Source organism: Microtus oregoni, unplaced genomic scaffold, assembly GCF_018167655.1.
Source record: "Microtus oregoni isolate MIOR12 unplaced genomic scaffold, Mior012 000002F_ref0000024, whole genome shotgun sequence".
Taxonomy (NCBI): domain Eukaryota; kingdom Metazoa; phylum Chordata; class Mammalia; order Rodentia; family Cricetidae; genus Microtus; species Microtus oregoni.
The window spans coordinates 87,949,738-87,962,347 of record NW_024543061.1 but is presented as its reverse complement, the minus strand read 5'-3'; the positions used below and the strand labels follow the sequence as shown (position 1 = coordinate 87,962,347).

Here is a 12,610-nt window from a genome sequence, read left to right as displayed (position 1 = left end):
CATCCAGCTGTGGTGTGATCCCATGTGACCCTAAGGTTAAGCAGGCACTTACAGCAGTGAGACTTAGGCGTGACCCAGCTTAGCCCTAGCAGAGGCGGCCAAGGGCATCTTCAGTGTTGCTGTCTCTACCTTGGATAGAACAGTATAGTGTCATGGTGTGGGAAGTCCTTCTTCATATGTGTGGCTTTTATTGGTTAATAAAGAAACTGCTTTTGACCAATGACTTAACAGAATATAGGCAGGTTGGTGGAGATATATAGAGAGAGTAGGCAGAGTCACTGAGAAGCCATATTGCTACCACCAGAGACAGATGTGCTGGAACCTTGCCAGTAGGCCATAAGCCTCATGGTAAAATATAAAATAATAGAAATGGGTTAATTTAAGATGTAAGAGCTAGCTAGAAATACACTTAAGCTATTGGCCAAACAGTATTGCAACTAACACAGATTTCTGTGTGGTTATTTCAGGAGTCTGGAAGGCCGGGACATGAACAAGCAGCCTCCGACAACAGCATAAGACCCATTTGTTGGTGCTGGGCCAAGACTGTAAGCATGAGGCTGTCTTCTGACTTAGCGCTGTGTTGATAAATCTCAACACCGGGAAGACCCTACAGACAACTCTCTCTACCCCAGATCTGCCTGCCAGTAAAGCCTCTGGAACAGCAGCAGACCCAGAAAAGATACACACCCCAGTCTGTCAGACTCTCCTCAGCACTGAGAGTCTACTGTTACAGCAGAGTGGCCTTTGTCCTAAATCAACCATTTACTGACCTTGTCAAGCTGTGGGCTCACTGTATCACACAACTTGGCAGAATTGGTGGCTACATATGTGACCCAGGAGTTGGAGGTGGGTCTATCCAAGGTGACTCTGCCCAGTGGAGGGCAGACCTAGCAGACTAACCACAGGCCAGTAACTGTGGAAGGGGCATCTAGCCCTAACCTGGTGCCAGAGAAAATCCTGAATCATTTCTAGAAGTCAGGTTATTTCTAGATTGTCTCCAATTTCTTTTTTTTTAATATTTATTTATTATTTATACAGTATTCTGTCTGCTTGTATGCCTGCAGGCCAGAAGAGGGCACCAGACCTCATTACAGATGGTTGTGAGCCACCATGTGGTTGCTGGGAATTGAACTCAGGACCTTTGGAAGAGCAGGCAGTGCTCTTAACCGCTGAGCCATCTCTCCAGCCCTGTCTCCAATTTCTTAAAAAAAAAAATACTCCAAGATGTATCAGAACACTCCCTGGTTTAGAGTCCCGTCTACAACTGCAACAATGACAACACCCACAGCAGGACTGCAGCAAACCTGCACCTGGGCGCCATCTAGTGCTAAAACACGGTAAGTGACAACCAGCTCAGAGAAAACCAGCCTCCCTGGGGGGCAGACAGGCACAGGGCAAACCAGAGTCCAGTAAACATCTTACCCTTGGTTGCACCAGCTTGCACCAAGAGCTTTTAGGGAACTCTGAGTTCACGTAGGACTCAGGCAGTAACCTGCATGGGAGATGTCTCAGTAAGAAGTTGAAACTACTGTGTTAAGAAAATTTGGTGTGCTTAAGGGAACTGAAATGTTTCACTATCCTAACAGAGGAACTCATCAAGCTGAAAGCAATAAAAAAGTTTCTAAGTTGTAAAAAACATCTCAGTGGAATTGAGAACCTCATGGGAGGCATCAACAGCAAGTGGGTTAAACAGAGTCTGGGAGCTTGAGGATGGGCTTAAAATGCACTGTTGGTGAGAAAGAATGAGGGAGGGAAAAGGCTTATGGGAAAATTGGGAGCTACTGAAAGAATAAGTATGTTTTGGATGCAAGAAGGGTCTGTGAATTCCAAAAAAGAAGAAAGCTTATTCACAGATGCTGTGGGAGTTCCTTCAGCCAATAGCCTTTAAGATACCAGCCCACTTGGGCATGGTCTCTTATACTATAAATGCAACTGTAAAGCCTGTGCTTCCGGCTCTCGCTGCTAGACTCTGTTCCTGTTCCCTGTTCATGCAGAGGACTATGACCTAGGACAGTGATCTGTAAGTCTCCCCTAAATAAATAACCCTTATTATACATAATTCTGAACTAGCATGGGATTATTTTGTATCTTCTGCCATCACACAGAAATAACAGGAAAGTTCCCAAACCTGGAGCACAGAAAAATCCTGGTATAGGAAAGGCAAAAGTCACTAATTAAATGTAAGTCAACAAAGTCTACCCCGTGATGGTATAATCCAGCAAGCTCTTACAGGTGAAAGACAGAAAAGCCCTAAGGCTGTAAGAAACAAGAAAGAACACACAGGGGAGACTCAACTAACCTAACAGTACACTTCTCAGCAGAGACCAACAGGCTGGGAGTGTTGTGAGGTATTCATGGTAATAAAGAAAAAAACTACCTGTCAGCAGGGGACACTGTTACCAACCAACTAAGCCGTTCTGTAAAAATGAACAAATAATGACGTTTCCAGAACAAATCCGAGTGTGTCTGTCTGTCTAGACTCGTTCTAGAAGTAATGCCAGAGGAAGTTCTTCAAACTGGAGCAGATATTAACAAATTCTAGAAAAAGCACCAGGCAGCTATATTCTTAGCACTCAGGAAGTGGAAGCAGCAGTGTCAGGAGTTCAAGGTTACACATAGCAAATTCAGTGCCAGTCTGGTCTACAAGAAACCATGTCAGAGAATAGAGAAGCAGAGAAAGAGAGAGAGAGAGAGATAAAGGAGAGGAAGGAAGGGGAAGAAAAGAAGAAAAATACAAGACTGTAAAACAGGTTAAGAGTGAATTATGAAACACACGCAGGACACTATTGTATGGTAAGCATGGTGCAGAGAGTAACCAGATCTTTAGTATAAACACACACACACACTCACAAACCAAAACAACAACGACAAACAAAAAACCCAGATGATGGAACCTATGCACTTACATAAACAAGTAAACTCAGACTTTTCAAGGTCCAAAATGGTACATGGGAAAATGATGGAAGTACATCATCCTCGATGCTTGAAAATGTGTATACAGCCAAGTATGGTCACTCACACCTGTAACACTGGCACTTGGGGGCTGAAGCAGAAGAATTTCCCCAAGGTCAAGGCCAGCCTGATATACAGGTCAAGTCTGTCTCAGCAAGCAGAGGCTAGCTGATACAAAATTTGAGCAGAAAATTAGCAATCACCTATTGCTGAAGCACATGACAAAGGGGGCTCTGGTGTACAGGCGAGAAGCTGGGCAAGAGTTTTATGAACAAACTGACCACTGGGATTGGCAGCTAGGGAGGGAAAGGGAACACAGACTGCAATCCAATCAAATTTGAGGCTGGTGGTGATGTTCCTTTTTCTATATATAGAGAAGGAATAGATTTGGGGTGGGAATAAAACACAAAATCCACATGAGATACATGTGAGTCTTTGGATGGTAAAGAAATATCAGCTTCTCTTACTTTTGTTATTTACTTGCTGAAGCTCATGCTCAAACCACAGAGAAGTGAAAAGATGCCATGGAAATAAACTCGGAGCTTTTGCACTGACTACAGGTTGCTTTGAACCAGTTGTTTACCCCACACTAAAGCCTGTGCTCAGTTAGCATGGGGTGGATCTCCTGAGATATAATACCATCAATCACATGGAAATTAACTTATAAAATTAGGCAGGTGGCATGGGCAGTGCAGCTCAGTGGTGCAGTGTAACTTGTATCAGGCCCAGGTTTGATCCCAATCACCAAACAAAAACAACAAAGAAGAAAACGATCCATGATGAACAAGTTTCACTTTTTGGGGAAAATTAACTTTCGTGTTCATTTTAGCTTTGAGAATTGTGGCTTTTTAAAAATAGTAGGATTGACTTAGTTAGTTTTGCTATATTGTGAAAGTTAAGTCTCAGGGGACAGTTATTACCCTAAAAGAAACTCACTCTGGAGACTCAGGATCAGGTGTGACTATGTGAACAACAGACCAGCCTCTATCCAAGTAAGAGCCTGTACACTCAGACCTGGGAAAGGGAAGGGACAAGGAACGTCTGTTGATGTCTTTATGGCTAAGATTACAGCTAAGATAGAGTTGCATTGTGGGCACGTATTAGCTCAACACACTACTGGGCCCATTTTACAGATGAGGGAATGGAGATACCAAGAAATAAAATACAGTCCAAGTCACATGCCATTAAGATGTCAGACAGGACATTTAACCTTGGAAATCCTGACTTCAGAGACTGTACCCATTCAACTATGTTCCTTAAGTTAGTCAACTTGGAACTTTCAGTTAATTGGAGTAATTTTGAAAGTCTGGAAATTAAGTTGCTATCAGAAGGCATGTATCTTCTGTGCTTGGCTTGAGGTATATGAGATTTTTTTTCCGTAAAGGGTATTTATTCACAAAGTAAAACAATGTGATTCGAACGGTTTAGTACTGTAGTCAAGATTTCCCAGCCTGTTTCTCTTTGACAGCTCTCTTAACCACTTCTTACCTCCCCCCCCCCCCCGTTTAAAACTAAAATTCCTTACCTATTAAGCAAGTAAATAATGGTATCAGGGGGCTGGAGAGGTGGCTCAGAGGTTAAGAGCACTGACTGCTCTTCCAGAGGTCCTGAGTTCAATACCCAGCAACCACATGGTAGCTCACAACCATCTGTAATGAGATCTGGTGCCCTCTTCTGGCCTATAGGATATATGTAGGCAGAATACTATATACATAACAAATAAGTCTTTTTGAAAAAAAATAAAATAATGGTATCACTTTGCAGTAGCGAGGATTAAACGAGAAAGAAGTGTTTAAAACGGTGTAAAACACCCGTCATAAATACCGTTGTTATAACTGCCCTTTGCTTTTTTGGGGGGTAGTCCTGATTTTGAAATGACCAAGACATGACTGTGAAATCTGGAAGCAGGTGGGTGAAAAGGAAGCTGGAATGGGCTCCCTGTCCAGCAGTTCGGAGTCATCCCTTTTCCCAAAGCCCCTCTTCTGTCCCGTGATACGAAGGGGCAGGAGAAGATGATGTGTTTCTGATATTTCCTTACGGCCTAAGATTTGGGAAAATGTAAAGCACACTGACTGTTTTCGAATCGATTCCCAAGCCTGACAAGGGACGTCTAGGGTTCTGGACCGGGAAAAGGAAAACCGCACAGACAGGGACCCCTCAACCATCTGGACCACAAAGACCTCCGATGCTTATCGTGGATCGTCATCACTTCCGGCCTGAGGAGCCGCTCGCGTCCCTATTTCGTTTTCTCCCGCCATCGTCACACGGAAGGTTAACTTTTCCCTTCCAGGACAACGCCAGCCCCTCGTGGTTTCGCTTCATTCCCACGTAGCCACGCCCTTTTCGGGTTCACCGCGCCGCTTGATTACATCACACCCCAGCCACGCAAGAGATATCGCGAGGTCTCCGCTGGCGCTCCCTTTCAAACCCGATCGGCTGTGGGAGTCGCTTCTGCTCTCGCGAGATCTTCGCGGACGCCGGGCTCGGGCGACCCGGGCTTCTGTGAAACATGGCGGTCGGCTGGGACCGTAGCACTGGGTAAGATGCCGAGACCCCGCCGGGGCCGTTTCCCGCTGTCGTCCGGGGCGCACGGGAACATGGGCGCGGTCGAAGGGCTCACGGCTGTCCCGACGCTGGCCCAGGTCGAATCCCCGTGGCTCTGCGTGGAGCCGGTGGCGGCCGAGCCGCTCCGCTGCTTGGGGGCGTTCCTGCCGAGTGTGGCAGGCGTCCGCGCACCGCGGCCCGGGGCTCCGTCTCTTGGCCGCTCACGGGCCAGCCGCGCCCTCCGTTGTCTCGTCCCGGCTGTCGTGGGCAGCGGCGGCCTCGCCTGCACCGGGAGAGGGGCCGGGTCTGGCCCGGCGGGGCGCAGACGCCGAGGCAGGTGCTGTGCGTGTGTCTCCGCGTCTGTCCCGTTGTCCATTGCTGACCCGGCCTGGAGGAGAGGGCATGGCTCGGCTCCTGCTCCAGGACTGCCGTGGGTGTCGGTAGACGGGACCTGACAGCTCCCTGAGCTAACGTCTCATTAACTTTATGTGTGGTTTTCAGTGCCTTGCAGACTGTAGGCAGATAGCAGCTGTTCCGATGCAGCGAGGTGGGTTTTCGGAAGCAATTAAAGACAGTTAAAAATAGACATTTTCGTTCTTTGGCTTGAAGTTGTAATTCCGGATTTCGGTTCTTCTCCTCATGAGTAGAACTCCCGCGTACGAACCTAAAGAAACGAGTCTGCTGGATTGCGGAGGAGTTGTTTGCCTGCCTTGTTTATTGCCTTAAGTTATTATTACTATTCCACTTTAGAGAGGAGGATCCTGACACATAGAAGTTCCGTGTTTTTGTAGTGAGGGTTCAGAGGAGGAGAAGCTTGCTTTCTGATAGTAAACTTCACGACATTACTGAGTATTATAATAGCTTCGTGGTATAAGTTACAGAAATATGGCAAGATAAGAGGTCTCTGAGAGGAAGTCACTGTACTCTAGAACAAGAGCAACATAGATTTAGAAAAAAAATGGCATTTTTTTTTCACGGGGTTAGTCATTTAAATGATAATTCATTTTTAAAGAAAAGTTGGTTTTTGACTTTGTGTGCTACAAATTCTATTGGATAGTTTTACTAGATTTCAATTCTGTGTTTTAATGCCAGAGACTTTATCATTTGACTCCTGCGCCCCAGTTTCCTCATCAATTAAATGAGAATAATAAGATATTACTTACCTCATGAAAAGTTGGGAAGGGTATATATTTCAAGTCATGGAAGTATTTAGAACAGTACCTACCATACTGCTCTTAGTTTTTGTTACTTATCATGTTTTGACTCCTGAAGTTTCCTGTGGCTTGCTTACTTAGGCACAGTAGAAAATGAAGGAGATCCTGTGGAAGAGTTTATTTCTAACCCCCGAAGTTCATTAGCATTGGAGGAGCGGGGGATATGATTAATAGGAACTCAAACACTTGTCTTTCTTGGTTTGGAGAACTGCTCCCCTCTCAGTAATGCACACATTTGTCTTTCCCCCTCTGCATCCAGTCTTGTTTATATCCAGACTTTGTTAACTCATTCTCTTGCTCCTGAAGAACATTTATATTGTAGACATTTTCTGTTTGTATCTCCTTATTTTAATCTCGTGAACTTCGTTTGAGTAGCTGCTGTTGTCCTAACTTCCTATTGCTGGAAAGCACTTCCAGACTCTTCAAGATTCCTGTTGGAATATCTCTTGTCGGTAGACTCTTTCTTAACGTTTACGCTGTTAAAGTACATCTTCGGTTTGTGAATTATCCATTAACCTCAGAGGTACTACGCTCACACTTGCTCACATCCTGACTAGAAATGCTTCTCAAATCTCTTCTGAAAATGATATTTTTTAAAACCTCACTTCTGTTTTGATTAATAGCTGGCATAGCCCATGTGTACTACCCTCTTAGATGACAATATGAAAGGAATTCAGAGAAGTCGAGGATCTTCACTTTGTCGTAATAGCTAGTAAGTTCCTAGAAGATAGTTTGGTTCAGATCACAAAACTTAGTACTTGTCTTCCCAGTGAACTTTTTATCACTAAGAAACTTATGGGATTAAATCTATTGACTATAAACTAGGAAGCTTAAAATAGTGGAAATTTATTCTTTTCAGTTTTCAAGACTCAAATTCCAAACCAAGATGTAGGAAAGGTCCTGCTTTATCTGAAGGCGTGAGACAGAGTGTCTCCTTGCTTTCCTGCTCCTGAGCAATCTTGCTCTGTCTTTGTGTAACATTCTCTCTATAATGGGGCCTTCATCATGTGGTCTTGAAAGGATACCAGTTCTTTTTTTTGGATCACTCCAATGCACTCTGATTATTTCCAAATGAGATTCCGAATATTTCCAAATAAGGTTCTTTCACAAGTGGCAAGGCCTAGGACTTCAGCATATCTCTTTGAAGACATAGTTGAGTTCATTCCAGTGTAGTTGTATGCTAATCTTTTAACTGTTTCTCATTGAGAAGTGCATGTTATAAATAGCAAGTGACTCGTGAAACGTTGATAATAGAAGACACAGTTTTGTGCCAGTGAGTGGCTCATCTGGTACAGGTGCCCCCCGAGCCTGATGATTTTCATCCCCAGGACACAGGCGGTAGGAGGAGAGGACTGATTCCCGCAGGTTGTTCTCTAGCGTCTGCGTGCGTGCCGGGACACACGGGTCTCCCTCCCCTTAAATGTAATTAAAAAGATAAGTCTCATTCCAAAATAAATTCTTCCTTTTTTGTTTTTAGAAGTAATAAACTTTAATTGTGTGAAGTTTTCTGGGTTCTGTATTTTATTCTCATTATATTCAATGGATACAATGGTGAAATTGACTGTATGTTGCTTTCAGGAGTGTTGGTGTCTAGTTCAACATGAAGAGGCTTCTTAATTCTTAAGCAGTTGTTTAATTATTCTCTTAGTTGCCACCACTATATCTGTGAGGTTTAATTTTTGTTACTTTTTTTAAAGGACAGTTTAGAAGAGACAGCAGAGAAACCAGAAGTGGTGTTAGAGATCACTAACGTGTACATACGGTGTTTATCAGTGAACAGAAAGATCGTGCAAAGACTATATACAAAAATAATGCATCAAAGGCTGTGTTTGAAGATGGAAATAGATAAAGTTACAGTGTTAATCTTACTAAATAAGGATATCCAAAGCAAAAAACCCTGTGCTATCTACTGCATTTTTTAATGTGAATGGTGTTTTGCCTACATATGTGTGTATACACCGTATGTGTACAGTGCCTTTGGAGACATCAGATGGTGGTGGAATGGGGGAAAGACAAGTACTGACTGATTCAGGTGTAGAGGCCGTGGGGCAGCCTTGAATGCACCTATGCACCCATCGAAGTTGGCAACAAGAACGGAAGGCAGGGGCACTACAATTTGGAGCCAACTTTGCAGCTAGGCTGCATGGACCAAATCTCTGTTCTGCATAGTGCCACTTGTACCTTCCTGGGAAAAATGCGTTGCGGTTTTTATTTATGAGAAGGAATCAGAGTGGCATCTGCGGTATAGAAGAGTAAGTTCATATGTCAAGTGTATTGAATGGTACTTAACATGAAAGTTAGTTCTGTATGTCTAACTGCTATTATTAAGGGAAGGTAGACTTTAAAGAGAAGCGATGGAGTGCGAAATATGATTAAGAACACGCAAGTTTTTTACCCTGAGAGTCTTCGGAATGAAGTATTAAATGGGAATTACAACATGAGGAAGTAGGATTTCATAGAGCAGGTTGATGGTTTTTTTAAGCATTGGATAACTTGTTCGTGTCACAACAATGGTTTATACAGCGACAAGTGTTGGAAATGGAATGGGCTTCTTGGAAGTCGTTAGCGAGCTTGCAGGAATGGGCAGAAGTCGAGTGGCAGCCTGCTTCCCTCAACAGTGGTGATCCTAGGAAACAGTCTCGGGGGAGCCACGAGGGCTGCGCTGTCTGGCTCAAGAGAGGGGAAATGCATAGATTGTGTTGGTTCTTGGAGTTTGTGAGACTAACAGCTACTTCCCACAGTTTCTTGGTATAATGTAAAAGGAGCTTTACTTATAAAGCTTACTTTGAAAACTATATGTAAGTTTTGAAAGTAGAATCCCCTATTTATTTTTTCAACGTTTACAGCTACTGTTTAAAGCTGGCGACTCTCTAGTGAACAAAACAGAACCGTTCCTCTTAGGCAGCGGTTTAAATGTTCATTTACCCAAATATGGCAGTTTGGATTTGGAATCTGTGCTGCTATGGAGGTTTCCCTTCCATCTCTAAGGCTTACCTGCCTGCTGTGTCAGGCATTGGCCTTGTAAAGGTGAAGTTAGATATGGTTCCTCCTTTGACTGTTAGTGGCTAGAAACAGCCATAGGGACACAGGCCCAGAAGAGTGAGTGGAGTCAGTCACATGAGCCTGGGGGAGACAACAAGGAACTAATGCTGCAGAAAGAGCAGAGTGAGTACTGAAAGGTTCTCAGTGTTGCTGGAACTCAGAGGGAAGACAAGGACAAGGTATGTGGTGGGCGTGATCTGTGGAGGGTTCTGCAGCCATGTTGGATGGCCTGACTCCTGTGTTGTGGGAAGTGACTCGAGGGCTTCAAGGCGGATAATGTGCCCTCTGATGCTGTTAATAATTGATTCCTAGTGGTCAGGGAGTGAGGCGAAGCACAACGTGTGGCCATTGAGACTAATGTACCTAGTAAGGGCCTTCTGTGCCCCAGGAAGAAAGCAAACAGAGAAACTTAGGAAGAAGCTGAGTCTGAAGGCAAACCTGTGTTTCTGGCTTGTGCAGTTTGGTATGTACTGTCAATCATTAAGATAAGACAGTGGAAGAAAGCCAGTGATGAAGTAGCTCAGTGTGGGACTACTGGGACAGAAATATAGAGTACAAGGCAAGGAGATAGTCTTCTGAGGGATCGTGGCTGAGATGAAGATGAGAGGAATCCAAATCTAGAGGGGAGATGAGCATCATGTCCACTTTCAAAGTCTTGGGTTTTGTAACAGTTTGACTTTTCAGTTTATGATTTTGAGATTTGGGTGCTTGCTGAATTTCTAAGGTCAAAGCAAGAGACTATCATGAAGAAAATTTCTCTCATAACACATGTGCTCATGCATGCACGCAAGCCAAGCATACACACACGCGCGCGGGGAATGAGAATATGGGTATCAATACGTTCTAGACAAAGCTACAACATGAAGTTTTTCTCTTGGATTTAGTACCTATGAAAGATGACAGGCTTGAGCCAGTTTAGTCAGGAGATGAGGGGGAATAAGATATAGAGTTGGGCTGGAGGGTGTGCTGTCAGAAATCTGTACTAGACTTGGACTGAGTTTAGGGAAGAGTCAGATTTTGCCTTAAGGAGACATGAACACTTTTACTGTTTAATAAGAGGCCTTTGGAGGTGATTCAGTCAAGTGCCTGCTGCACAAGCCTGAAGAGTTTGGATCCTTAGTGCCCATGTTAAAAGCTGTGTGTGGTGCCATGTCCCTCAGAGACAGGAGGATGCCTGGGGCTTGTTGGCCATCAGTCTATCTGAATTGATTAGCTCCAGGTTCACTGGAAAACCTTGTCTCAAAGAGTAAGGTGGAGAGATTGAGGAGAATCCTTAGCATTGATCTCTGGCTTCCACATGCACATGTACGTGCGTACGTGCACGGGCAGATAGATGCACAGATGTACACCACAGACGTCATATACAATGAGTGATGGTGGGGCCTGTCTTAGGTTTCTGCTTAGGTTTTGTAGGTGATCTAGAGATGATTTTAAAATGTTTGAGAATATGTGCTGGGACCATTTGCAAGCCTGCTCTCTGAGGAAATGCGTGAGCACTGTGTCTTTCTGACTGTGTGTAATCGGCTCCCCATGGACACTGAGAAGCACCTGTGTTGCTAATATTATAAGTATCTGAGAACTTACAGCTCTTGTTGCCTTATAACTTCTTTTTCCATATATATGGAAATTATATATAGTTATACATATGTATATATAATTTGTCAACTTAATACAAAATAAGCATTTTAAATGTTAAAATTTAACATTTAAATTTGAACAATTTAAATGTGAAAATGTGACCGTCTCCCACTTTTTTTTTCTATTTAATTTGTGTTTGTATATTGCCTTTCATTCATAATTTTGTCAGAGTGAAAATGGAGAAGAGGGTAAAAGGGCTCACTATTTTATTTTTTGTCAAGGAGAGTTGAGAATGCTGATTTCTGAGAAAATTGGTCGTATATTCATTTACCTCTTTGTTCCTTAGCATGACTATATGAAGGAAGAGGAAGGTTTATCTGAAGATGAGGCGACTGAATCGGAAAAAAACCTTAAGTTTGGTGAGAGAGTTAGACGCCTTTCCCAAGGTTCCTGACAGCTATGTGGAGACATCAGCCAGTGGGGGAACAGGTGAGCTCGCTCCAGACTCTGGTCAGTAGATCACCAACATGTGGGCGCTGGCTTTGGAACTGCTCATCCTGTGCCGAATGACTCTGCTTTAACTATCGGTGTTCTCTGTAGCGCCTGGCAGTGCCTCTGATTACACATCAGTAGTCTGGTAGTACAGTTTACCCGTGGTGCTGTGTTTATAGATTATACATCTTATCGTATTATATATTATATTACACGTCAGTAGTCAGGTAGTACAGTTTACTGTGGTGCTGTTCCAGCTGTGTGTTGCTGTGTTTATAGATTATGCTTATTATATATTATATTATATTATATTATTACACGTCAGTGGTCAGGTAGTACAGTTTACTGTGGTGCTGTTCCAGCTGTGTGTTGCTGTGTTTATAGATTATACATCTTATCGTATTATATATTATATTACACGTTAGTGGTCAGGTAGTACAGTTTACCTGCGGTGCTGTTCCAGCTGTGTGTTGCTGTGTTTATAGATTATACATCTTATTGTATTATATATTTTTTTTTTTTTTTGGTTTTTCGAGACAGGGTTTCTCTGTGGCTTTGGAACCTGTCCTGGAACTAGCTCTGTAGACCAGGCTGGTCTCGAACTCACAGAGATCCGCCTGCCTCTGCCTCCCGAGTGCTGGGATTAAATATAATTTATTCTTAATATAAATGGACTTGAGAGTGGAGAGACTTACGAAAGGCTGCCAGCACAGCCCCGTTCCTGTTCTGCCTTGGGTGACAGTAAAGACTTGCTGTAAGAAAGTCCTCGTCTGTCTTAGTTCTTACGT

The 12,610-nt window shown here is 43.6% G+C and overlaps 1 protein-coding gene across 2 annotated transcripts in view; it reads left to right on the top strand.

Annotated features, from left to right (window-relative positions):
* Positions 1–5,382: 5,382 nt before the first annotated feature.
* The window catches only part of Ergic2 (ERGIC and golgi 2), a 30,853-nt gene continuing 23,625 nt past the window's right edge, over positions 5,383–12,610 (top strand). For both annotated transcript variants that reach the window (XM_041636942.1, XM_041636938.1), the window contains exons 1-2: positions 5,383–5,490; positions 11,677–11,819. In XM_041636942.1, coding sequence (XP_041492876.1) covers positions 11,714–11,819 — 106 coding nt within the window. In that variant the 5' untranslated portion in view covers positions 5,383–5,490; positions 11,677–11,713. The remainder of the gene's footprint in view (positions 5,491–11,676; positions 11,820–12,610) is intronic.